At 33.7% G+C, this 26,628-nt stretch overlaps 2 protein-coding genes across 2 annotated transcripts; one reads left to right on the plus strand and one right to left on the minus strand.

Annotated features, from left to right (window-relative positions):
* The first annotated feature begins 1,786 nt into the window (after nt 1-1,786).
* Nucleotides 1,787-10,842, plus strand: LOC145586477 (NAD kinase 2, chloroplastic-like). Its single transcript, XM_081643318.1, has 8 exons — nt 1,787-2,393; nt 3,338-5,257; nt 6,142-6,263; nt 6,716-6,857; nt 6,950-7,174; nt 7,465-7,539; nt 8,709-8,810; nt 10,388-10,842. The coding sequence occupies exons 1-8, from the start codon at nt 2,181-2,183 to the stop codon at nt 10,589-10,591; spliced, it is 3,003 nt and encodes a 1,000-aa protein (XP_081499444.1). The 5' UTR covers nt 1,787-2,180; the 3' UTR covers nt 10,592-10,842.
* Nucleotides 10,843-13,230: 2,388 nt separating this feature from the next.
* LOC145586478 (1-aminocyclopropane-1-carboxylate oxidase 5-like) lies at nt 13,231-14,861 on the minus strand. Its single transcript, XM_081643319.1, has 3 exons — nt 14,652-14,861; nt 14,314-14,540; nt 13,231-14,079 (listed from the first exon to the last, which is right to left on the minus strand). The coding sequence occupies exons 1-3, from the start codon at nt 14,751-14,753 to the stop codon at nt 13,443-13,445; spliced, it is 966 nt and encodes a 321-aa protein (XP_081499445.1). The 5' UTR covers nt 14,754-14,861; the 3' UTR covers nt 13,231-13,442.
* Nucleotides 14,862-26,628: the final 11,767 nt, after the last annotated feature.

A 26,628-nucleotide genomic window follows, 5' to 3' on the forward strand; every position in this document is an offset into this window, starting at 1 on the left:
CGCGAGCTATATTTTTTCATGCCTAGCTATAACTTGACTCTTGGGGCCTGTTCACATTTACTTAATTTCAGTTCAGTTCAGTTCAGTTCAGCTCCAATCAGTTCAGTTCAGTTCAGTTCAGCTCCAATCAGTTCAGTTCAGTTCAGCTCTTAATTTCCCTCTCACATAAAATATTCATTTCAGCTCAATTCAGTTCAGTTCAGTTCAGTTCCAATCAGTTCAGTTCAGTTTAGTTCAGCTCAATTCAGTAAATATGAACAGACCCTTGATCTTGAAACATTTTAATATTCATCCTAGCATATTCATTATTCAAAATTGGATTTTCTATATTTCAAAGTAGTACATACTTCGGTAGACACATAACACGCGTGTCTTCTATTTGGTTCATGCAAGTTTACAATTATTTATTTATTATTTTGATTGATACATAGTATGTATGACTCCTATTTACAAGGTACTTTATATATACGTAGATAATACAAAGTATGGTTTGTCAATGTTGATGGTAAGGTGTATACATAGTATTCATTGTGCATTTAAACATCAAGTCTAACTTCCAGGAATATAAAGGCTAATTTCAATGAACATAACATCATCTTAATCTTAATTATAACCAAATGACCTTTAATGCCATGAAGTGTTCACCTTTTTAAAAAATGTCAAAAACAAATTCTATAAATTCATCAAGGTTTAGTAAAAATAAGTTATCTTTAGCAAAAATTATAAGTAAAAATCAATAACTTCCGATCAAAGATTAAATTTAATAGCAAATTAGTAAAAAGTAATTTTCACGAGTAATTGTCGGAATATACCTTAAATCGATGTTTTGGATTAGCAAGCTAATGCGTAGGTAAGAAAGTTGCGACGAAGAGTGAAGTACAGCTCACACATCAACATAGCAGCACCGAGCTATAGCTTTAGGCGAGTAAACTATAGCTCGGCCTTATGGAGCTTGCGACAACCTCTAGCTCAGTGGTTTTGATCAAGGTGTTATAACTTATGAAATTATTTCTTAATTCAGTTTTTACCACATGACGACTATTTGAGATTTACTTGGGGTGTATTTAAGGTTTTCTTATGTTATAAAAAGGGCTCACACCTTTTTGTCGGATTTACATTCACGTGCAAAACGAGAAAATAAAATCATGGGACTATTACCCATGGACGCATATAAAATACAATTGGAACTATTTTATTACCATTAATAGTGTATTTTGTATAGTACCATTAAGAGTGATTTTGTACAGTACCAATTCCACTAACATTAAGAGTGATTTTGTACGACATCATTAAATCTCCGATAACATTATTTGAAAACCCAATGATACATTTCTTAATCCATAGAGTGAACATTTTTTTTTGAAAGAACATAGAGTGAACATTTTGAGAGTGAGGGATAGCTCAAGTGGTTAGAGCTCCTCTCCCGATTCCAGGTGATACTGGAATTGATTCTCGTCACCCGCCTTTGTGGCTCTCTAACACCAAAAAAAAAGTAGAGTGAACATTTTTAGCCATGTAAGTACGATTTTTAAACTTCAGACCCTTATGGCTCTCTAAACACCAAAAAAAAAAGTAGAGTGAACATTTTTACCCATGTAAATACGATTCTTAAAATTCAGAACAAGGGTGTAGTTCGAAAGTCCAAACCCATTTTAATTGGGTACAATCCCAATCAATGTAGGACAGTAGGACTCATCAAGCGTATCTGCGTATGGCTACTGTCCTACACCCCTATCTATGCTTGCTGCCAAATTACATTGTCACCTTCAACCTCTGTGCCAAACACAAACACTGATAAATCCACACCCAAGAAAATTTTGGAATTTGGATAAAAAAGAATACTTGAGCTTGATTTGATTTGATTATAAGATGATAATTTTGAGGTTGAAAATGACACCCTTTTCAAAATCCCAACACCCAATTCGTCCTAAACCTTACCCACACCATTTTCATCCACACTTTCTCTCTCCTCTTACTCCCACCACAATCTTACCAGTCTTTCACTATTTTCAACTTCACTAAATATGAATTTCTGAAATTTACAAAATACCCACAAAAGTTTGAATCTTCCCTGATTATTTGAGCTGATGATCAGCCTGTAAGAATCTGAAAATTAAGGAAAAAAATCGAACTTTTTTGATGCTTTTTTGTGGGGTTTCTTTGGTTACTGGTAATTTGAAATGAACCATTCTCCAGCAGCAACAAGCACTGCACCTTCTTTCCAATTTTGCCCTCATGGGTACTTCAAATTTTCCGATTTTAGGCATGCCCAGAAGCTGTTTGTTGGTTCGTATGGGTTAGTGTTGCAGAGGAAGGAGCTTCATCGCCTCAAATTTGTGGTTTCTGCTGAGCTTCCTAGGCCTATTACTCTCAATTTCGGTTTGGATTCACAGGTTTTGATTTTATTAGTAATTTGATGTTTGTTGATGCCATTGAAATTGATAATTAATTGCCATGAATAGGGTTTCTTTTGTTGTTTTTTATGGGGGTATTGGGAGTTACGAAGGGCAGTGATGTAGACGGAATATGATCTGAGGTGTTGGGTACTATCCCTCGAGTCTTTAATCAACTAAGCTAGTTGTCATTCCAAATTTTTTGTTGTTGTTTTTGCAAAGAGTTGGATGCTTGAACCTATGCATGTTTGGTTATTTTTAGGAGTGGTGAAATCTTTTAATTTAAGTGCTTTGTTCATTATTATTTCTGTTTGTATTGGAGATTTTGATGGCAATGAAACAGTGTCTCAAGGCTCAATTTCTATTTTCTGTTGGTGACTGAATCTTCTGCTGTTGTAATTTCAATCATTGTCTCCTTGCACACCAAGTTCCATCATATATGGTCAATACTGCAATTTTAATTTTGTGAACATTTCGATTTTCCCGTGTCTTCCTCGCAGTTTCGATGTTTGTTTGTAAGTCTACATATGATGAGATGGATTACTGACAGAGTCTTTCTCACATCATCAATTTTTAGTCAATATTGTAGAATTTGTTTAAACTTAAGAGATATTGTGATGCTAAACTAGGCTTTCCTACATTTGTTGTTTTCCCACAGTTAATGCTTGTTGACAAGAGGCTGTGGTTGGTTTGAGTAGCATACACTCATTTCTTATTTTGGTATCATATTGACTAACTGAAACCAGACAGCTGTTCATTTTTGGGTTCCACAACATCTTAAATGTATTTCTGTGTGCTGGCTAGTAAATGTATTATGTCTTCTGTCAGCTGGACCAATATGGAATAATTTTGTCATATTGGATGCTGAAGTTACAATTTGTTTGAAGCTCTTTTCCGTCATTTTTTTAAAAAAAATTTAGAAGATGCTTTATTGTGCTTGGCAGACGTATCAACCTCATGATGTTAATCAACTGCGTTGGATTGGTCCTGTTCCTGGAGATATTGCAGAGGTGGAGGCTTACTGCAGGATATTTAGGGCTGCAGAAGTTTTACATACTACGCTGATGAACATGCTATGTGACCCTCTCACTGGTGTTTGTACAGTGTCGTATGATTTCTCCTCAGAGGTGTTGGAAGATAAAATAGTAACAGTTCTTGGATGGATGATCTCTCTTTTAAATAAAGGAAGACAAGATGTTCTTTCTGGCAGGTCATCACTTATGACATCCTTTCGAGTTGAAGAAATAAACACTATGGAGGATAAACTTCCACCACTTGCAACTTTTAGGAGTGAAATCAAGAGGTGTTGTGAAAGCTTGCATGTTGCTCTGGAGAATTATTTGACACCTGGAGATGATAAAAACCTTGATGTATGGAGGAAACTCCAGCGCCTTAAAAACGTGTGCTATGATTTGGGTTTCCAACGTGGGGAAGAGTCACCCAGTCATATGTTGTTTGCCAATTGGGTTCCAGTATCTATGTCCACTAGTAAAGAAGATATAACGCCCACTGATTCTGATGTGGCTTTTTGGAGAGGTGGTCAGGTGACTGAAGAAGGTTTACAGTGGCTATTAGACAAAGGATTTCGGACCATTGTTGATCTTAGAGCTGAGACTGTGAAAGACAATTTCTATCAAGTTGCAATAGATGAGGCTGTTGGCTCTGGGAAGGTTGAACTAATTAAGTTGCCGGTTGAGATTGGAACATCACCTTCAATGGAGCAGGTTGAGAAAATTTCATCTTTGGTATCTGATCCCAGCCGGAGACCCCTCTATCTGCATAGTAAAGAAGGTGTGTGGAGAACATCTGCTGTGGTTTCAAGATGGAGGCAATATGTGGCTCGCTATGAGTCACAGCACGTTTCCAATAGTCCCATTTCAGTTGATGGAACATTAGTGCAAGGAAGAGATGGAATGTCTTCAACTGATGCACCTTCAAGTGTAAATAAGGAGAAACAGCTGAAGGATGGAAATGCTCTGCTTCCAAATATGACAGATTATACACGTAGCTTCAATGGGGTGCTGCATGGTCAAGATTCTGTAATTATTGAAACAAATGTTCAGCAAACCAAGGGGGGTCCCATCATTCACAGTGGTGGTATTTCATTGACTGAAGTGAATTCTAGTATGTTAGAGTCCGGTACAGGCGCAAATATTAACCCATTTAAGTCACAGTTTCCTCCCAACAACGTCTTGTCTAGAAAAGAAATGTCCAGATTTTTTGGTAGCAGAAAGATCTCCCCATCCACTTTTGTCAAAACACAACGGAGGAGTTCAGTGTTGCTTCCTTCCCCCAGAGAAACATACACTAGTAGCATTGAGAAAATTGAGCAAGTTAGAATTGAGTCTGAGTCGGTGCTGACAGAACCTGAGAATTCAAATGGGTCAACTGGCAGCACAGATTCCTCTTTCCGTGACTTAAATAAAGCCACAGGCAATGGTATGACTCTAGCTTACAGAGATGCCTCTAGTGGCACAATTGTTAATGGAGACAGGCCTCTTGTTATAAGGAGTGATGTTGTAACTAGTGTGACGAATAAAAATTTGGCCAGGGACACATCTGATGCTAGTAAGTCTGATCAGATGAGTAATGGTCATTCTTCTGTTGTTCCAGGAGAAAAGGGTGTTGACGAGAACATGTGTGCTTCGGCAACTGGTGTTGTTAGGATACAGTCAAGAAAAAAAGCTGAAATGTTCCTTGTACGCACTGATGGATTCTCTTGTACAAGAGAAAAGGTGACAGAATCGTCACTTGCATTTACTCACCCAAGTACACAGCAGCAGATGCTTATGTGGAAATCTACACCAAAGACTGTTCTATTACTGAAGAAGCTTGGACCAGAACTTATGGAAGAGGCTAAAGATGTAAAAATTTCTCTCTTTACTTTTTCCTCCCGATGTTCAAACAATTTTTGTAAACTCCCCATCTTTCTGGGCCCCTTTTTTTTAAATGATGATTTTGTGGGTCTCAGAGACTGAGACAGCTGCCATTACTAGTCTCAACTGGCCAGTGGTAATGCTGTCTACATCTTAACCTCCCTAGACTCTGCTGAAGGTGGGATAAATGCTGTTTATATGGTTTCTTATGCTAATGCTAATCCAAAAATTTACATGATAATGAAAGAATCATAGCTCATACATATGTCAAAAATCTGCTTATACAACGGTGCATTGCATTATTGGTGCGACCTTCTCACAACTGCTTAAAACAGGGGGAAGGGATGGCAATAGTGGAAAAAGGAAAATATTTTCATAAATTATTTGTGGCGAAGATTGATTTGGCTGTAGTAGTGTTCTATTGTTAGGTTTACAATAGTTGCATTAGATATACTGGGCTTGTTCATCAATAATGGCATTTCCTTTTTGATGAAACCTGTCATTTAAGCTTTGATGACAAACAATTGCACCCATTAATAAGGTTCTGCAGCCAAACCCATCCATCTATGTATTCTCCTTTTACTTGATAAGTATCATGTAATATTCAATTGTAGAGGCCAAGAAATGTCACCCACTGAGTTTGCTTGCTTACCTGTGACAAATATTTTGCTTGTAATTGGTTTTTGGTGTGTTAGTACATTCAAGGTAGCTGCATTTTATTCTCTCTCATTGACGCATTACTATATATTGTTTAGTAACAGACATACAGTAGTGAATAATGACAAACAATGTGTCATGTTTTGTTTTGATCTGTAAGCAACTATATGTCATGCCGACCTCTCAGGGCAATCTTTTCTCTTCTGGCTGTGTAGGTTGCTTATTTCTTGTATTATCAAGAAAAAATGAATGTTCTTGTTGAGCCAGATGTGCATGACATATTTGCAAGAATACCTGGATTTGGTTTTGTTCAAACATTTTATGGTCAAGATACAAGGTAATAATTTTTTCGAAGTCCACTCGAACTCTTCATTTACCTCAAGTATTCATGTTGGAGTCTTGACTCGGACATGGGTAGCAGGGTAGGACACTTTAGAGTAAGTCGCAGGCCTCACAGTGAGGTATTTACCAAATCTTACTCAGGTACCAAAATATGTGATTTTGGTACCAAAATTTTTTGTACAAACACACATTTTTTGGTACCAAAATTGTACTGATCTTACACAGTATGCCGCTAGGAGTTCTCTGAACACTTTAACCCTTCATTTTGAGTCTTTTTCATAGTTATCAAGTCAGAATGCTTGGACACCCACCCCTGTTAGACACAAGTACCCAAATCCCAAATCTGAGCAACATAGAATTTTATTTTATTTGCATGATTAGTCCTTCAGTTCATGTGGGAAAATTCTAGTTGCAAGCTCTCTGAGCTAGTTTGTTCTTCTATTGCAGCGATCTTCATGAAAAGGTTGATTTTGTTGCATGTCTCGGAGGAGATGGGGTGATTCTTCATGCATCAAATTTATTTAGAGATGCCGTGCCTCCAGTAGTGTCATTTAACCTTGGATCTCTTGGCTTTCTCACCTCCCATAGTGTGCGGTTCCGACCAAGTGCTTTATTAAATGGTTGCTTGTCTCCATTTAACTTATTGGTCATCAACTAATTTCTTCAGAGTAATTTGTGCAGTTTGATGACTATAAACAAGACCTTAGACAAGTTATTCACGGAAATAATACTATAGATGGTGTGTATATAACACTGAGAATGCGACTTCGGTGTGAGGTTTTTCGGAATGGCAAGGCAATGCCTGGTAAAATTTTTGATGTGTTAAATGAGGTCGTGGTTGATCGTGGTTCAAATCCTTACCTGTCGAAAATTGAGTGTTATGAGCATGACCGACTTATAACCAAGGTACAGTGACTGGAATTCCAAAGTTTACTAGCTTCATTATGACCTAACATCATTTGGGTGATTTCTTTGTGTTGAAAATTCCTCCTAGATATATGTCAATCATCCATAACAAGTGTTTAGGATACTTGCCTGTAGGAAAAATAATGAAAGTTCTTGCAGTCAGTTTAACTTAAACTTGTATGACATGAACATTTTCTTTCCAAGTCTTTGACATGATTAAGGAAAAAAATTGTGTTTCTCCTTAAATTCTTCTTGCAAATTATTTTCCAAATTGATATATTGTGCTGCAGGTCCAAGGTGATGGAATCATTGTGGCAACACCTACTGGAAGCACAGCGTATTCAACAGCTGCAGGAGGTTCCATGGTGAGCTTACTTTTCTGAAATTGTTTTCAAAAACTTTATAATCCATTCTACTGTCATCTATCTGTGGATTCTGCTTTATGAATTATTTTTTCACGTTTAAATAGATGATATTCTTGAAAGCATTACAATGATATACTTCAACAGTTCAACGCAATATAGACTTTTCCCAAGGCTTATACAGAGGCCCCACCTAGTGTGTGTTTGTGTATATATGTGTGTTCGTGGGTTGAGAAGAGAGGGGGGCGGGGGGTCAATGTTCATAGTTACCCTTATGGTAACGGAGTAGCTATTTCCATTAGATCCTTGATCTAAGACATGGCTGTCAGCTCTCCCTCTGTTTTAATTAGATGTTCTGCAGAAAAGACATCCTTATGTTAAAAAATTTGATAATGTAACTGCATCTCCAATCATGTGTTTTTCTAAATATATATTCATTATCCCTCTGCCACTTCATAAGTGGTAATGGTCTATTAATGGTCATCTATGAAGAAAAAGGAGATATATGTGATGGATGAGCATTAAAAAATTACCATGCACTTGACAGTGGAATCTTCCTTACAAAACTACATAAAATTCTTTGCCATTACTGCCATTTATTACCTTCTACCATACGGGTCGTATGTATATTTATCAATATATGGTGATCTTTTGCCTTCAAACTTGCAATATTTCTATCTCACCCGTCAAGCTGTCCTAAGGCAACATTTAATTCTGGCTATTATGAATTTCAGCAAATTATGAAATTCTCTATTTCAGCTAGACATCTTTTAAGGGTTTTAACCCCCTTTTTCCTTTATACTCTATATTAGTACTCTATATTAGAAAGAAAAAAAAAAAAGAATACTGGGTGGGTTGCTAACCAACTAACAACCAAAATCACAGCCTCCCAGGCTCATCTGCCCTAAAAATTGAGAAGCTCAGATGAAGTCGTCTGGTGAGTTTAAAGGTACCTTGCACCTTTTGTTCTCTTGGCTCGTCTTCTGATTCTGTTCTACATTTCTCCTTGAGAGCTAAATCATAGTAGTAGTGAGGAATAGTATTGTTAAATAGTGTTCATATTGTTATTCTTGCTTTCCTTTCTCAATATACTCTTCTATTGCAGCAAAACTGTACAACTAATTTGCATGCGTATGTCATAACGATTTACTTGTAATTTAATGGATATACAGGTTCATCCAAATGTTCCCTGCATGCTGTTTACCCCTATCTGCCCACACTCGCTTTCATTTAGGCCAGTGATACTCCCAGATTCTGCTCGACTGGAATTGAAGGTAAAGTCAAATTTTTTGCATATATTTATATGAAAGTGAAAATTGTGTTGCTTCCTGAACATGAATTTTCCAACCACACTATAAACTAATGATAACATATAGACGATATACCTTCATACATTATACTTGTGGTAGTTGTGGCTTCAGTATGTGTTGGCTAAGCTATGAGAATATGAAACATTATGGAACCCTTTTTACAGAATAATTTACTCCGTTTTCTTTGGATCTACCCAACCCATAGACTCTTGTTCATAGGAGAAGTGAGTGGGTGTAAGAAAAAAGGCGGATCTAACAAGAAAGAGGTTGTTAAAAAATGGGTTGGTGCAAAAAAAACAACAACAAAGCCTTAGTCCCATTATGATTTGTGGTTGGTTAACATGAAAACAACAACAAAACCTTAGTCCCAAAATGATTTGGGGTTGGCTAACATGAATCGACATAAGAAAATATCCGACAAAGAAAAAAGGATATAACAAGATAGTTGAAAAAGTTTGAAAAGAGGTGTGTAAAGTGAAAAATAAGGAGCATCCAAGTAAAATTTAGGAGAGTTTTAAAAGAATGATAAGAATAAATTTAATAAAGTATTAAAAGGGTGGTAAAAACGAGTGATTAAAAAACGTAATGGTTTGAGAAAAATTTAGAAAAGGAAATTAATAAAGTTTATAAAACAGGAATTAAGTAAAATAATAAAATTAAATGCTAAAATATAATAAACAAACTATATAGATATATAATCATGACACGTTGACGTGAATCTTCTCCCTCAACACTGTCTTATCAAACACTATATTCTCCTCATTCCCCGAAGCACTCAAATTACTATCAATCACCTTCTTCCAAGTTTTCTTAGGTATTTCCCTTACCCCTCGCAATCCCAACACTTTGCACCTGTTCAAGCCTCCTTGCTGGAGACTGACTTGGTCTTTTTCTTACATGACCAAACAACCCTAACCGGTTCTTCCTCATCTTGTTACTCAAATCGATGTAATCCCTACTTTCTTTCTAATTATCTCATCCCTCAACCGATCCTTTCTTGTATGGTCACACGTCCATTGCAACATACACATCTCCATCACATTTATCTTATGCACGTGGCAATGCTTTATAGCCTAACATTTTATACCATATAACAAAGCAGGCCTTATTGTCGTTCGGTTAATTTACCCTTCAATTTATGAGGTATGCCAGGATCACATAGATTCCTTATGTAAAAATTAAGGGTTGATTAAATTAAGAAAGAGTGAGTGATAAGGGATAGACATTGTGGGTGAGGGTTTAAAATTGATAAAATGTGTTTGCCAAAAATAGAACAAAGTAGAAATGGGTACATCAAATAAATATCATCAATTTGGAGAGAGGGTATATCAATAAAATAACAGAGAGAACATTTGTTAAATTAGGTTAGTTTTGTTAGGTCTTGTGATGCAGCAGTTCTAGATAACATCTACATATAAAAGTTACACTGGAAAAGTTTTAATATTAAATTGATGCAGTGTACTTATTTATTCAATTTTTTTAGATTTTTCTTTGGGGTAGTATTCATTCTGGAATTTAATCACTGGTGAATTGAAAATCAGGTCCCTGACGATGCAAGAAGCAATGCATGGGTATCATTTGATGGCAAAAGAAGGCAACAACTCTCTCGAGGAGACTCGGTGCGGATATCGATGAGCCAGCATCCAATCCCAACAGTTAACAAAGCAGATCAGACCGGCGATTGGTTCCACAGTTTAATCCGTTGCCTAAACTGGAATGAGAGGCTTGATCAGAAGGCCCTTTGAAGCAGGCTCCATGGTTTTGTGGTGACTTTACAGGTTCATGTAAATTGCTGTACATAATTTTGTTAATTATAGTCTGCAAATATCATAATTATAGGGTTTAACAATACCATTTATTTCCTACTTCGGCTTCCAACGTAAAGTTACCGGTTGCCACGTCATTTTTTTTCTACACAATTTTTTTGAAGTCACACTGTATACTGTTTCAGTCCCATACATATATAACAACAAACTCATTTATTTCTCTAGCACAATAGAGATCTTTCTTCTGTTATTTTCATTGCAATTTGCTTCAGTTGTAAATAACAGGAATTTCCCAGATCTCAGAAGAGTATAAACAATTGAAACGTCGAACTTGGAATTTTTTTCTCATCAAAAGGTATGTTGAAGCTGATTAACACAGTCATTATATGACACATTTTGTTTTCTTATAATAATTTAGCCTCTACTTGAATCTTATTTGTTTCAGAATTGGTTGTCTGACAATGCAGTTCCAATCTAATTGAATGAGTGTACTCCTTAAGAACTAACCTGGAATCGAATCATTAATTATTAAAATAAACCCAAAACATAATTTGATTGGATCTAGAACATACCACTATGTTGTGGTTCAGTACAAACTACTACAACATGCATCTTGCCTCACTTGCTAAACTAGCACCTTGTTTTCTCCCAACTGAGGTTTCCTGCTTCTTTTGTCATGTTGAACTGCATTATTCTATGTAGTACTGCCCACATTTGATTAATGTAATCAAAGTTAAGTGATTTACAAAGAATAACAATATCAAAAGGTTTTAATTGAGTTGTAATATGGAAAATAATATTTTTTGATATGAAAACCTATTCGTTAGATATTGTGTTAAAAACTTAAAACTGCTAAGAGTGTAACTATATTTTAATACTGCAAAGCGATTATGAAATTTGACAAAATTAATGCTGTGTATGAGTTACATGAAGCCTAGTTGTACTGAAATGAAAAGAATGTATGATAGAGTTGCTAAATGTAGCGAGTAAAAAGGTGATGGCTGTGTGCCTGTGGGGGTAATTAAAATGGCTTTGGCTATACTTGACATTAAGGGCTTAGATCAATCTATCGCTCCTCTAAGATTTATTGTGCTGTTTATGAGAAGAGCAGAAATAGAAGAGAGTAGGAGTAGAAATCTTATCGGAACAGTCAGGAGGTAGGACATTTCCTTGTTTCTTCAGTATAGAGTTGGCTATCTTTGCAGCTTTGAAATAGAATCTATTGTACAAGTAAGTCTATACTGAGCGGGAGCAGTGTAAAGGCCAGTGCTCTAGGTAGTCTTACAAAATTTCTTAAAGCACACTTAACCTTCTGGTGCATTCAATTTGGAGGCGTTAACCCTATCGTGGCCTGTGGACACTGGACAATGAGATGAATATTACTGATTTTATCCTTTACGAGTGAGCTTTTGTACCGATTGTTACTGCTCTGTGATGTGATTGAAAGCGCAACCAAATGTTAAGTGGAGGTCCAAAACATTTTTGATGAGATGCTCAAAATTTGAGGGCATCTTAGATCAGTAGTGTGTCTTAGGCAGTGGAATACCAGAAAGCAGAGGTAAAACTACGATTCTGTATTGAGTTTTATTATTGCTTCCATTTTCCTCTTGGTGTAGGCTGAACAATTTTGCTCCCTGATTTTACAGTAATTTGCCTAATTAATGTTATAAACATAGCAAGATGAAGAATCTTGTAACTAAAATTATGACCAACTTTTGGGAAAATAAACCTAACAGTAAAAAATCATCTTCTAAATACTACTCCCTCCGTCTCCAAAACTTCGACCTTTTAGGTTTAATTTTAGTTCGAAAATGATCAACCCATTTGCATTAAAATACCCACCAATTTACAAGAATATTTGTGCAAAATTAGTTTCTCCATATAAAATTTTGTTTTTCCATGTATTTTTTAATACTTTATCTCTTTACTTTTTTACAAATCTCATATAAATTTATCTTTTTAATATGTTTTTATTTCTTTTTATTTAAGTTTCTTAATAAACGCGAAATCAACTTAAAAGGGTCGAAGTTTTGGGGACAGCTGGTAGTAAGTAAGAACTTCTACAACAATTTATGACTACGTTGCACTAAGATGATGAAGACTTCAATGGGTGAAGCGAAAAAGAAAACCGAAGCGAAGGCATTCTGTTAGTCTATAACTCTTTTATTAGAAGTACCTGTTGCTGCTGAATTAGCTGATATTTATCTGCTTGTATACTTTGCTTTTGTTGCATGCCTTTATTATTGTTATCACATTTCCATATTTTTTTTAACACTCTGCATTAGTTTTGCAAATATGTATAGTATTATCCACAAATCTCTTCTTGCTGTTTGACTTAATGTTTTTGATGTATATAAATAATTACTGCTTTCATGAGGGTGAACATATATAAGTATATTGCGTGAAACTGAGAGAAACTTTTGCATTTCTTAATGAATCTGAATCATAATTTCCTGAAAAGTATAGTCAAAACTTTTAAAATGATTTGATCCGAAAAAGGAATTAACTGTGCTGTATTGCTTGGGGAAGTATCAGAAACAAACCAAACATGAACATAAGTACTCCGTACATAATAAGCTGCGATAAATAAGTCAGGATTACTGATACCGCGAAAAATTAAAAGAAGTCTAGATTACACAATAAGGATTACATTAATCCAACTTCTTAACACCATACTACTTCAAAGACATCCACCAACCCACAATTAGAGGGTAGAATGCTTTGAAAAAACACAAAAAAAAAAAAAGGAATAAAGATTAAAAAAAATTACTGATGGAACTTTGTGTTCCAACAGTTATATTATGTGCTTGAAGTTTAAAATAGAGAAAATTTACACGGCCTTAACAGCTAGGAACCTGGGTTCTTTAGGCAGGAACTTCTGTTCTGTGTAAACAGACATGTAGTCTCCAAACAGAAACCTCGGATACTTGACACTTTCCTTGGGAGATTTCTCTACCTCCTCCTCTTCCTTGACCTCCTCGATGAGCTGTGGGGCTGGGGCAATGGATGCCTTGTAGGATGGGTTGTAGAACGAGGCAATGGACCGCCTAGTCCCTTCAAGATTAGGCAAAACCCGATGCCAGGCACTCTTGTACCTTCCATTGCTTAGGACTTCGATCTGATCTCCTGTATTGATGACTATAGCATTTGGAACAGGCTGCACTTCGATCCATTCTCCATCTTTAAGCATCTGTAAACCACCAACAATGTCGTCTTGGAAGAGCAGGATCACCCCACCGGCATCTGTGTGGGCTCGCAGGCCTGTCACAAGCTCAGGGTGGGGGCAGGGTGGGTAGTGGCTCACCTTGGTGCCAAAGAAGGCAGTCTCATCCACTCCTTCACTAGATTCTCCATCGTTGAAGGCCGCCTTGATGTAGCCTTTTGGCAGACCAAGATTCTCATCCATTATTTCCATCAGTTTTTCGGCAAGTTTCCTCAGTTCTGCTCTGTACTCTGTCATTGTCTCCCTGTCATACACATGATTGTTGATATTATTAAATATCATAGTCCATAATTAATAATTCAACAAACAATAATTATATCCTTATTAGGGATGATTAAAAATTTCCGAGATTTGAAGATCTTTGTCAAGCTTGGATGCATTTTTATGCTATTATATTGGACCAGTATAGACTGTTAGTAAAAATGTTTCTGAAAACCCAAGAAAAAGATTTTGCAGAGGAATAAAGAAAACTGCTTACTTGAATCCAGGAAGTTTTGATGGCCATTCATTGTCATCAGTAAGAAGAAAGACATCTTCCCAATCAACATCATCCAATTTCTCTTCACTTTTGCTCTCGACGATCTCATTCAGCTTTGTCACAGGCTTCGACTTCTTGAACTCTTCTTCTCGTTCAAGCTTGAAACAATCAGAGCTGATTTTCTTAACTCTCTCCAGAAGCTCCTCTGAAATCCCATGATTCACCAACTGCAAGAAAAATCAGCTCCACATTCTTTAGCAAACTCTTTTTAAGGCCAATACATTATAACAAAATGATCAAAATTATATTACAAGACAAATATTTATGCAATAAAGTACCTGGAAGAATCCCCATTCTTCACATCCATTATGGATCTGAGCCATGGTAGCAGCCCTCTCTTCGCCATCAAGTTTAGAAAAATCGTAAACGGGAACCCCCATTGTGATTGTAGAAGATGTGTTAAGAGAGAAAGGGATAGAGCAAGAGAAAAAGTTGTGTATGATTTTATGTTTTTCTTAAGCTTGCTATGCTGTGTGTTAGAATAAGGGTGGAGGTAGAGGCTATTTATAATGCTAATTTTCTTCCCAAAAAGTGGGATTATTAGTCAATCATAACTCTTTTTTGTAAAAAATATATATATAATTTCTTTTTTGAAGTGATAGGAACTGTGAGGCCTTAATTAGGAGTTACAGTAATTATTAGTTATATTAATTACATAAAGCAAATTATAGTTAGGTCAATGCTACTAGTACACGCTTACTTGGTTAGTTATAACAAAAGCATAGTCAAGTTTAGTGTCATTGATGAGGCAATGTTATTTACTTAAAAGAATAATACGGAGTATAAAACTTGATTGTCAAAGTATATGGTATGTATATTGATATAGGTATGGTATTGGCTAGTATAGTTCCACTTTCCGAATCTTTCAAGAATTGTTCCTTAAAGTATAAGATGAAACAAGTTGATTGATAATTGAATCAACAAAAAAATATGTATAAAAGAAAATGTTTTGTTCTTTAGAACTTTTGAGTAATAGTATATAATATCTAATTGACTCTGATAATCGATAAGGAAAAAAAATTTACTTTATTAAATGTATTGCAAAATACTTTGTAATATTGTGTATAAGCGTGTTTAGACAATAAAAGACGTGTAAGCTTACTAATCAAGGAATGATGAAAATTTTAAAACTAATACTAAAATCATACAGTACTGTTTTAGTTTGCACAATAATCTAGATTAGAGTACTTTAAAAACTTCAATGAACATATATTTAGTAATAACGTCTAAGATTTCATTTGTGTATTGTTATGGTCTCGTACTTGCAATAGGAATTTGATGCAAGTTATTTTGACGGGAAGTTGATGCAATTTGAAGTTTTGACTTTTAAATATTATTATATTATAAAATGGCACAAACAGTCAACTACTAGTTCATCATAATATATTTTAATGCATTTAATGATGCATTAGTTTTAGTAATGATAACACTAAATATGGAACTTTTAAAACACAAAAATATAATATGGGGTTTTAACACATTCCATTTATGAAATAGCTATCCTTTTCTACGAGCATACCAACCATATTGTAGATGCTACGACACCATGTTGGGTTGTTTAATTTATTGATCAGCTGTGATTTAATTTTCCCCCGATAAATCATACAAAAATAATGTTTCAATTTAGCAATATAACTTATTAATTTGATATAACTTACTTTAATCTTGAAAATATTATTTTAAAAAAATGTAATTGTACCAAACCGAAGTTGTACCATCTATTTTCAAGGTTGCACAAAAGTTTCTTACTTTCAAAGCCTTAAGCTTGCTCATATGATTTGTGTTTGCTTAAAAATCAAAATTCTGCCGACTAATACTCTATTATAGCCCTAATTCATGTTGACCAACAAATTAAAATATATTCTAAATTAAGATAAACTCCACGCCTCCTAATTGACTTTTAACACATGGGGGGTTTGCTTTTTGAATATCAACTAATTAATTAAGAATTTAAGATAACTTAATTGTCGGCATAGTAGGAGGGCCAAGTAATTAGAACACTTTAGAGCCATAAAACCAACAGTTAGTAACATAAATAAGTCATCATCAATCTTTGTCTACTTTGTCAACCCATTATCTTCCTACTAGTAGTTTGTTAATTATCCATTAGAATTGAACACGCCTTCTACTACTCTAGTTTCGATTTAATTGTCACACGAAACTTTGATGTCGTATCAGAAACAGAACGAAAGTTGTCACTTTTATGATCAAAATAAAATGCGTCTAAGAACATCTGAATTGATGACAAGCCTTGCTAATGAGAATTACAAGCATTTTTTTAGTTACAACTGTTGAAAATGTTGCTTATTAATTTGTACGAGTAATGATTATACGGTAGTATTTAGAATTAAATGCTCGCAACACATGTTATAAATTTAAGACAAAAATAGTAGAACAATTTAAAATTTAATTTGCAATTAAAAGTAAGGGTCTGTTCACATTTACTGAAGTGAGCTGAGCTGAATTGAACTGATTGGTGCTGAACTGAACTGAACTGATTGGAGCTGAACTGAACTGAACTTAACTGAATATTTTATGAGAGAAGGAAATTAGGAGTTGAACTGAACTAAACTAAACTTATTAGAGATGAAGTGAACTGAACTGAAATTAAGTTGAAGTGAACAGACCCTAAGAACATATTAGATTTTTTAAGTGGACACCAAACTTTTCAAGAGTTGACTTATATAGCAGAAATAAAAAAGACCACCTCAATTTTAATCGGTGAAAGTTAAAATACCTCCTGCTATAATTATTTCAAAATCCAAAATTAGAGTTGTAGCTTCATTATTTTATGAAGCAATAATATTATAGCCGTCCGACAAAATGTGAATAATATTCTTAAATGGAAGATAATTGGCACAGTTGGCACTATTGTAACCTTCTGATGCTGTTAACTGTGATTTGCCCAAATAAGTAGAAACATTATTGGAGACGTGGCAGTATTATCACCGCCAGATAATTACTGTATTTAGGAAAGAGGAAATCCATCGGTTGGAATTTGTTTTATTTGGGGTTTAAATTTTTTAAAAAATAATAGTGGAATAATAATTCACGGTGTGGTTGCCTGATACTAGTTGTACTTATACAGTTGTACTGTAAGCTCTTGTTTTGTCCTTTTAAGACACTTATACTAAAACTCTGCTGTATATTTAACTCTTAGATTTGCATGTATTGGATGTGGTTTTGCCTTCTTAAGTTGGTAAATCAAGCTTCATTTTCAACATTGAAGTAGCTGGAGGGGTTTATTCGGGTGTTCGGATTGAGTTTTTTTTTTTTTTTTTTTTTTTTTTTTTTTTTTTTTTGACATTGTGTTCGGATTGAGTTATGTAACATTGAATCAGACCGGATTATTTATTATAAAATTAGAATCATTTTTTTTTTAAGTCAATTTTTAGGTCGGGTTGATTTTGACACCTCTACTTTAAAAGTTTAGAGTGCACATGTCGATTTAGGTCATTATATTACCTATACCTTAAAAGCATATTACAAAATTTTTAGTGCTTATTGGTTTATAAAAGTGGCCAAGGCTTTGTTTGGTAAAGAGAATTTTGATCAAAGTGAGCTGATTTGACCTATTTTGAAGGTTAAGTCCACTATTTTTGTTGTTTGCTAAAGAGTTGAATTAATGAAGTGTTAGTGTTGAACCCTTTGATGTATTGTTGGGAAATATGAGATTTTTATGTTATCTAGTTGTGAAATTAATATAGCCAAATGACAATTTTGTCTTAAAGTTACTAAAATTTATAGGAAAAATTAGAAAAAATAATCCCAACTTTCATCCATTTTGGTAGAATAATCCCAACTTTAGATTATTCTGGAATAATCCGAACTTTAGGGGGTCTTCTTTTTCTTCAATCCCAAATACCGGTTACCGGTTGAATAGGTTTTTTTTTTAAAAAAGTGACACGTATCACGCGTTAATTGGTTAAAAAAATATAAAAACAAAAAAAAATTTTAAAAAACAAATTTAAAAAAAAAAAAGAAAATAACCACCCCAAACCAATCCGGCCACCCACAAACTTATCTCCGGCAGCCGCTGCTACTCTTTCCTCCCCTGCGCCGGTTTCACCCTACCCCCAACACCGGTTCCCCCCCCCCAAACCCGGTGATGCGACCCACATTCGTCCCCTCCTTTTCCGCCGGCACCATCACTCGCTTTCCAACCGCCACCACCAGTCAAAACTCTTTTTCGAGCCACCACCACCACTCGAAACTCCCTTTGAAGCCCTCCCCAACTCTTGAAAAACCCCCAAATATCCTTCCCCCACCATTGAAAACCCAAGCCGCTAGGGTTTTCGACGGTGAGAAATAGGCTGTTGGGGGTTTTCGGGAGTAGGGGAGGGGTTTCAAAGGGAGTTTCGACTGGAAAATGAGGGAATTGTGGGTGCAAGTGGGTCGCAACTCCGGCATAGGGCGTTTGGGGGGAAAGAGGCGCACAATTGGGGCAGGGGAAGGGAGGAGTTGGCGCGGCCAGCGGTGGCAGGTTGTGGTGGTGGTGGGGGTTACGGTTGTCAGGTAGGGGATTAAGGGTTTTTGTTTTTTTTTTTTAAATTTAATTTTTTTTTTATTTTTCTTTTTTTTGGACCAATTGTAGCCTGACACATGGCACATAACCTGTTACAACAGGTCATTGACTTTTGTTGACCGGTTTGGGATTGAAGAAAAAGAAGACCCCCAAAGTTCGGATTATTCTAGAATAATCTAAAGTTAAGATTATTCTACAAAAATGGATGAAAGTTGGAATTATTTTTTCTAATTTCTCCAAATTTATATGGCAAATTATAACCATATTCTAGTACTTGTATATCATATTACACTTTCAAATAATAAACACAGCTACAGATTTCATCTAGTAATACCGAACACTTTTATGTGCAAATTAAGCACCTTATACAACTAGTTAATCAAAACCATTATTACAATAAGGTGAAATCGTAATTAGTACAAACTCTTATTTGCTTTACTATAAACGCGTGTTTGTATTGGTATTAGTTTTACTACAACGCGTGTTTAGTTAGTAATGCACTAATGCACATCAAGCCTATGTAAAAACAATAACTATAAATAAAACTACAACCAAAGTACATAAAACATGAATATAATAGGAGTGATTAACTGATTATTGTCCTACAAGAGTACTTTGAATCAAAAGTGCATGTGGTTTGTACGACATATGAGTTATAAGATAGACACATTGCAGAGTCAAATTAAGGAAACTAATTAACCTAGATTAAACTAATCCATTATTTGCCTCGAGAAATGTTCCCAACTGTCAACCGTTGCTTATACACGTATAAGATTTAAACAAAAGCAATTATGGTTAAGCTAAGCTAGATTAGAGATTTAATTAGAAAGGTGATCAACAATAATAAAATAATCAAAGTGGCATGCTTCATGTTTCGAGAAAAGAAAAGAGTAGAAACAAAGTGATATTGTAAGGTAATGAAATGGCCGTTAATAATGTTGAAAGATCAATAATATTAATAATAATAATAATAATAATAATAAGGTGATGAGTCAAAATTTTCAAGTTGCAAATGATTAACTAAATTTCCCACGAAAGTGTTACAGAACTTGTCTAAAATATGAGTGGTTATTAGCTGGCTAATTTTAACATTTCTTGACAATATAATGATGTGATTTTGGACAAGCATTAGGTTGTGTTATTACGCAGAATTCACTACAAAGAAGAAAAAAAAAAAGAAAAGAAAAGAAAAAAGCAGTGAATATCACAATGAGAATAGATTAAATATGTACAAATTCTTACATACAAGCGGATATGGGTGTACGTGTACTACAAAATGTTACATCTAACATAAAGTTTATGTACGTTTTGCTCTTAAGAGCAAATAAACTAGTGTTGTTAATGTGTTATTGCTCATTTGAGTGTTGAGTGGTAGAGGCAAATGCATCTATATGATTATAATTGACTAAATTACGTGTATCTAGAGATTTACATACTTGACAAAACTAACTCATCTCTTATAGATTAATTGATCACAACTCGAAATTTAATGTCAAAATTAGGACCTGGATAAAATATTATTGTGAATTACTATTAATTTATTCAGTTATAAAAACAAGCAAATCAATAGCATAGTTGAATAAGAGCCAAAAAAAAAAAAAAAAAAAAAACTCATGATCACCTAGACAGATTTAGAGCCCGTTCTGATTGACTAAATTGAGCTGAAATGAAATGAATATTTTATAAGAGAAGGAAATTAAGAACTGCAGTGAAGCTAAATAGAATCTAACCAATCTAATCCGGATTGGAAGAATCATTTCCTACATTTATTATTATTGTTACTACGGCTACTATTATTATTATTTTTTTTTTTTGACATTTGCTACTATTATTATTATTATTATTATTATTATTAATAAATACACATAAAATAACCAAAATAAAATAAGTCAGGCCACATGAAATTCTTAATAATTACTTACATTACATAATTGATATACATGTATGAAAGATTGCCCAAAATGCTATAGACACGCTAGAAGGGTTGAGAAGAGGTGTTGGGCTTGTGGGCCTATAAAAAGGCTATTATGAGGGTTGGTTTATAATTTGGCAGGAGGTCCATTATCATATCATGTAATCAAGAAAAAGGCGATGCGTATCATATTGTTTAGCTCAAATCTTCATATACAATAAAGTTTTTTGTGGGATATACTTGCATTTTTCAAGATGTTATTATTCTTCATAATTGTATTATTTGAGAAATTATTAGGCCTTAATTAGTGGATTAGGAGTATCATTCATGAAGACACTGGAAGTTTCTGGCTCTAACTCTCACCTACTCAGATCAAATTAGCGTCTAAAATCTTTGTAGGGGTGTAACCAATCAATAATTTCATGAACTAACTCAACAAGTATTTCAAAAATGATTTTATTCTTAGAAATAATGCAAGAATACATCAAAATTAAGATCCACGACATAATCCAAACTCTATTAGTTCAACTTTGTCACCGATTTGATATTACAACAAAATTGTGTTAGTTTATTACATTGTCTCTTCTCCATCTTAAAATAACTTTCACTAAAGGTAAGAAATTTTGCCAACAACTAACAATTAAATTTTTATTTTGAAAAAACTACTACAAATATGTAAAAGGTTTAAGCAACACTACCTCTTTTATTATTATTCCGGCTAGAATCTCTAGTACAGGGCCCACTTTATGTTAAACATTGACCGTTTCGCAACTATAAAAAGTCGTTGGATTACTTCTCCCATAAGAAGAAGATAATGAGATGGAAGTTATATGTGCAGACCAAGATTTAGGGATTGAGTTTTTCCCATGTTCACTCAATTAACTTTATTTGGCCGCCCCTTGCAAAGATAAATGGCCATTGTTTTGAATTTCATCAATTTTTAAAATTATTTATTTATTTATTATTATTATTATTATCATTTTTTTTTTTGGAAATGTTTAATGTAATTAAGGCATCCTTGGCAATTGAGAGAGAAAAGAAGGAATAGACTTTCACGCAAGAAGCTTCTATCAATCAATAACTATATACTAAAAAACACACAAGCAATGACACATGTCATCTCCTGGTGTGTTCATAAGTTTTTTTTTTTTTTTTTTTCTTTTTTTTTTTTTTTTTTTGGGAAAAATCAATTTAAGAAACAAATTAAATCTTTCTACATATAAGTAATAATTACATAAAAAGTATAATAGAAGCTAAGATTTGATACAACTTTTTTTTGAGGAAAAAGATTTGATACAAGTTTTCAAAAAAAAAAAAAAAAAAAACATATTGACAATTATAACTTAAGCAAAAAATAAAAATAATATTCTTAACATAATTTGTACTCCATGACATTTTTTTTTTTTTTTTTTTTTTTTTTTTTTTTTTTGTGTGTGTGTGTGTGTGTGTGTGTGGAAGGAAAGGTATATTATGTAATACACGTCTACATTTGGGCTAGAAGTGTGGATGCAACATGGAGATGAGATTCGAACCCGTGACGTTTGTGTCACGCTTGCTCCGATACCATGTTAAAAGACCAACTTAACCAAAAGCTTAAATTGATGGTTGAGGCTCAGGAATATGTTTTATACCCTCTATCATTATTTTCATTTTTTTTTGTGCAAATATGTTCTTTTCACTCTATGTATATGTTCATTACATTTTGATAGTAAGTTATTTTCACTCTAGGTCTCCAGGTATATGTTCATTATATTTTAATAGTATGTTCTTTTCACTATAACTATAGGTTCATTACTTTTATATATCATGTTCTTTCCTACAAAAGGACTGTACGTTACACCATACATGTGCCTGTAGGAATCAACTATTGCCCTTATATAAGCCAGACACTAAAATAAAATTAATTAAACCAACTCATCTTCCATCCTCTTACCTCATTAGTAACTTTAAATAATTCATGGCTTAATCTTGAATATATCGGCCGCCTCACCACCACTACAAGAGAACCACTGTACCGGAAGGGGTTGGGGTCTGATCAAGAAACTAATTATGGATTTGGACCCTATTGGCAATTAGAAGGGACCGACTGACCGAGGGAGCTTGGTGAAACAATTTTTGCTAAACACGTGAATTATGTGCATGAATATTTAATTAGCATATTTTCCCCCCATAATAAAACGTACATGTTGCCGAGGATTTAAGAATGACAATCAGTTTTCAACTATTGACATCTACTGAAATTAACGTTATTCTTACATCCCAAGATTACTAGGAACGACTCAATTATATTTTTGGGATTGAAGTCATAACCAATAACTATTAAAGAGTACTCTCAATAATATTATCATATGTAAGTGCCCAATAATTCCCTGTCAAAAAAAAAAAAAAAAAAAGTGCCCAATAATTTTAATTTCATTCAATCACCCAATCATCATTTCTTTGCTCCTGAACCTATAATTTATGGCTTTATATTAAGCCTAGCCATATAAGCCATAGGTACAAAAAAATATTTCCTCTGGTCTAATTTTTAGTTATCTATATCATATTAAATGTTTATACATTTTCATCTCTCCCTTTTATCAATTTTTTTTTTTTTTTTTTTTTTTTTTTTTTTTTTTTTTTTTTTACGTATTGCACAAATACAGTTTTGTTGGATTCTTTTCAATGTATATTTATATGATTTTTAGAAAAGAATAATATCTAATTATAGTGGTGTATGTGTAGTCTGTTAATAAAATGAGAAAATGTAGAAATTTTAAATGTATTGGTAAATATAGGTTGGCAACCCTCACTTACAAAGTTGAGGAAAACTCTCATTAATAGTGTGAGTATTTAGAATTTTAGACAGACAAATAATAATTTCTCTCCGTCTCTCACAAATCGGTTGTGCCAACTAGATCAATATTATGTACATGCATATAATATTTAATATATAGATTGATTAATTTTATGTAACCCTTTTAGTTTAAAGGCTCCTTTAATTTAGTGTTTTTCATAATTTTTCTGTATGTGTATCACATGTTGGCTGACCAATTGTGTCTCTCAAATAGGCATTATCTTGAGTAGATGAGGTTCATAAATCAGTCTAGGGTGCATGTACGTAAAGATTTATACTTGGCATGTACTAGATTTATGTCGTTTGTACTTTCTATTATTGAACACCTGTATATGGGATCGAATTGCCACGACCACCCTCTCATTTCGTCGTCTTAATATACAAAATTTAATATAGGTCATCATCTTTTGTCAACTCATATATTTCGATTTATTTTAGTAAAAATAAGTTCAAATAACTCAATAAATAAAGTAAGTTTAAATAAGACAAAAATCTGCAAAAATAAGTCTAGATTAATTTTAATAAGAGCTAATAAGGGTAATCCAAATTCAATTTATAACAAAAATATATAGTTTCTAATAAGTTTGTTATTATAAATCAGAAATAAAATTAACATCCTCAATACGATCGTTATGAATAAAAAAATTTGGAGTAACCTTGGTCGGTTGATGGGGGTAAAGAACAAAACACTATAGGGAGTTTGAAGTCACCATGGAAGAGTCTACGTGAGCCATGAGCCCATGAACTAGTATTTAATTCTCTTGTGTGTCAACTTTGCGGGTAATTGCTTTCACTACTCCAACTGTCTAAATAGTGTCCTGACGAAACGATGCCTCCTGTCCACATAGTCAAAATTTATCCAATTCTTCTACTACGATTCTATGAGTATTACCTCCGTTTCGTTTCGAAAAGGCCGAGTGAATAAGTTTATTTTACAAATTCTTATATGTGGCTGGTCACACCGTGTTACCAACCATCATATCATAGAGGTTACTTCGATATATAGTGCAATAGGAATTAGTTAGTCTGTGTTAAAGAGATTATTTCGTCATCATTATAAGGGTTACTCATGCATTATTACAGGGGTTATATATGAGTTATTTGATTAATATTATAGGGTTACTACAGTAATATTTAATTTAATAATTTGTTTTTAATGTTCAAACTAATACTTTGACTGGGGGAATACATTGTAAGTAGGAGAATTTTTAAGAAAATTTCAATAATAAGGGGTCAAACGTACAAAGTATATCTATTGAAAATAGAAATAGTTAAAATGCAACCGTTAAAAAAAACGTCTAAAAAGACAAAAATAACCTTTTAGGAACGAAGGAAGTACCTTAGGTTATTAATATTGTTTGCCTTGGCTCAAAATAGGGGCATTAACATCGTGATAGTTGTTCAATTCGATCCAATACGAACAAGAAAGTTTATGACTTCATGGAATATGAGAAATAAAGGGACTCGCCACTTACATGTGAATTGTTCTACATAATTAAAGGAATTAAACTAGGATTAGATGCGTATTAAAAAGTATATAAATTTAATTGATTACTCACTTTTTATTTAAATATGAAACTAGAGGTGATCAAAAATTGAATCAAACAGGGCCTTATATGAAATCTAATGTCCAAACCCGTAAAAAGTGTCGGATTTTTTTGGATTTTTTTTTTAGCAGGATTCGGATTTTTAACTAAAATTGTGTTTCTAGACTTGCCTAAATTTGCCCCTTTACCGAACCAGGCTAGCAGGCCGGATCATAATTAATCACCTCTAAATAGTTATTATGATCAAGTTTTGATAATGTCACCGACAAAAAAACTATATTTAATTGAATGGATTTGTTGGTGAATATATGACAATAACACTAGTAATGCATATACAATGACACCTATTGTTTTATTCCCAAAGATAAACTACAAGTATACTTGTGCTACTATTATAGTTCATTGAAAGTTTACAAAGCCTAAAACTAGCCAAATGTCACCGAGCTAGCTAGCTAGTTGGCTACAATCTATATAAGTGGTTATTAGGCTCTTCCTTTATTCTCATGTTCATTATGAAATTTTACTTGGAATAAATTAAAAAAAAAAAAAATAATAGAGCGAAATATCATACGTATGTTAGTATGTAGGAAGAGGAGAGTTTAGGGCACATGAAGCTTGGCACCATCTTTCATTTTTCATGTTTTATAATATGTTGAGACATTCATATATAGACATGTATGTGTATGAAAGGTAGTGCCAAGCTGCGTGCGTCTTAAACTTCTCTTCTACAGCCTTATACTTGATCAAACGATGATTTTCGGCGGCGGCGGATGAAGTTATTTGCGTGTCTTAAAATGGCTACTAAGGTTTTTCTTGTTGCATTGCTAAATGCATACCTATTGGAGCTTCTACATCAATAAAGGTTGTTTATTCAATGTCTCAATTTTAATTTTAGTTACCCTCAAAAAAATTTATCTCAAAACTTTATCGTTTGTTAATAATCCAAAAATAACTAATGCACATCCTTTAAAAAACAAAAGGCAAACTCCATATGAAACAATCCTCATCCTTTGAATAATAAAGGTATGTTTTGTTCATCCTAATGATCGAATAAGTTTAGATAAATTTAAGCCAAAAAAAATAAGGTTTGATAGTACTTGTGCAATTTCAAATTGTAATTGAAATAAGTTTTATTAAAGTCTTCAGATGTCAAGATAAGATAAATTCAAATAAGTAAAAATCAAGTAAATGCAACACACCCTAAGAATAACTTTTGTATATATCTGGTGTACAATAATTTATTGTACATCAGGGGTCATTTTTTTTTTTTATCAAATTTAGGGTCATTTTTTACATTTTTTTTGGGTAACTTTTATCAATAAAGCATAAATACTTTGTAATTTTTATTCATATTAGGGTAATCTTTGCTCATTTTAGGATAACTTTATAACGGAGGATAATATTTTATTGTACATCCGATTTATATAAAAGTTTG

The sequence above is a fragment of the Chenopodium album genome, chromosome 16 (assembly GCF_948465745.1).
Source record: "Chenopodium album chromosome 16, dcCheAlbu1.1, whole genome shotgun sequence".
Lineage (NCBI taxonomy): Eukaryota > Viridiplantae > Streptophyta > Magnoliopsida > Caryophyllales > Amaranthaceae > Chenopodium > Chenopodium album.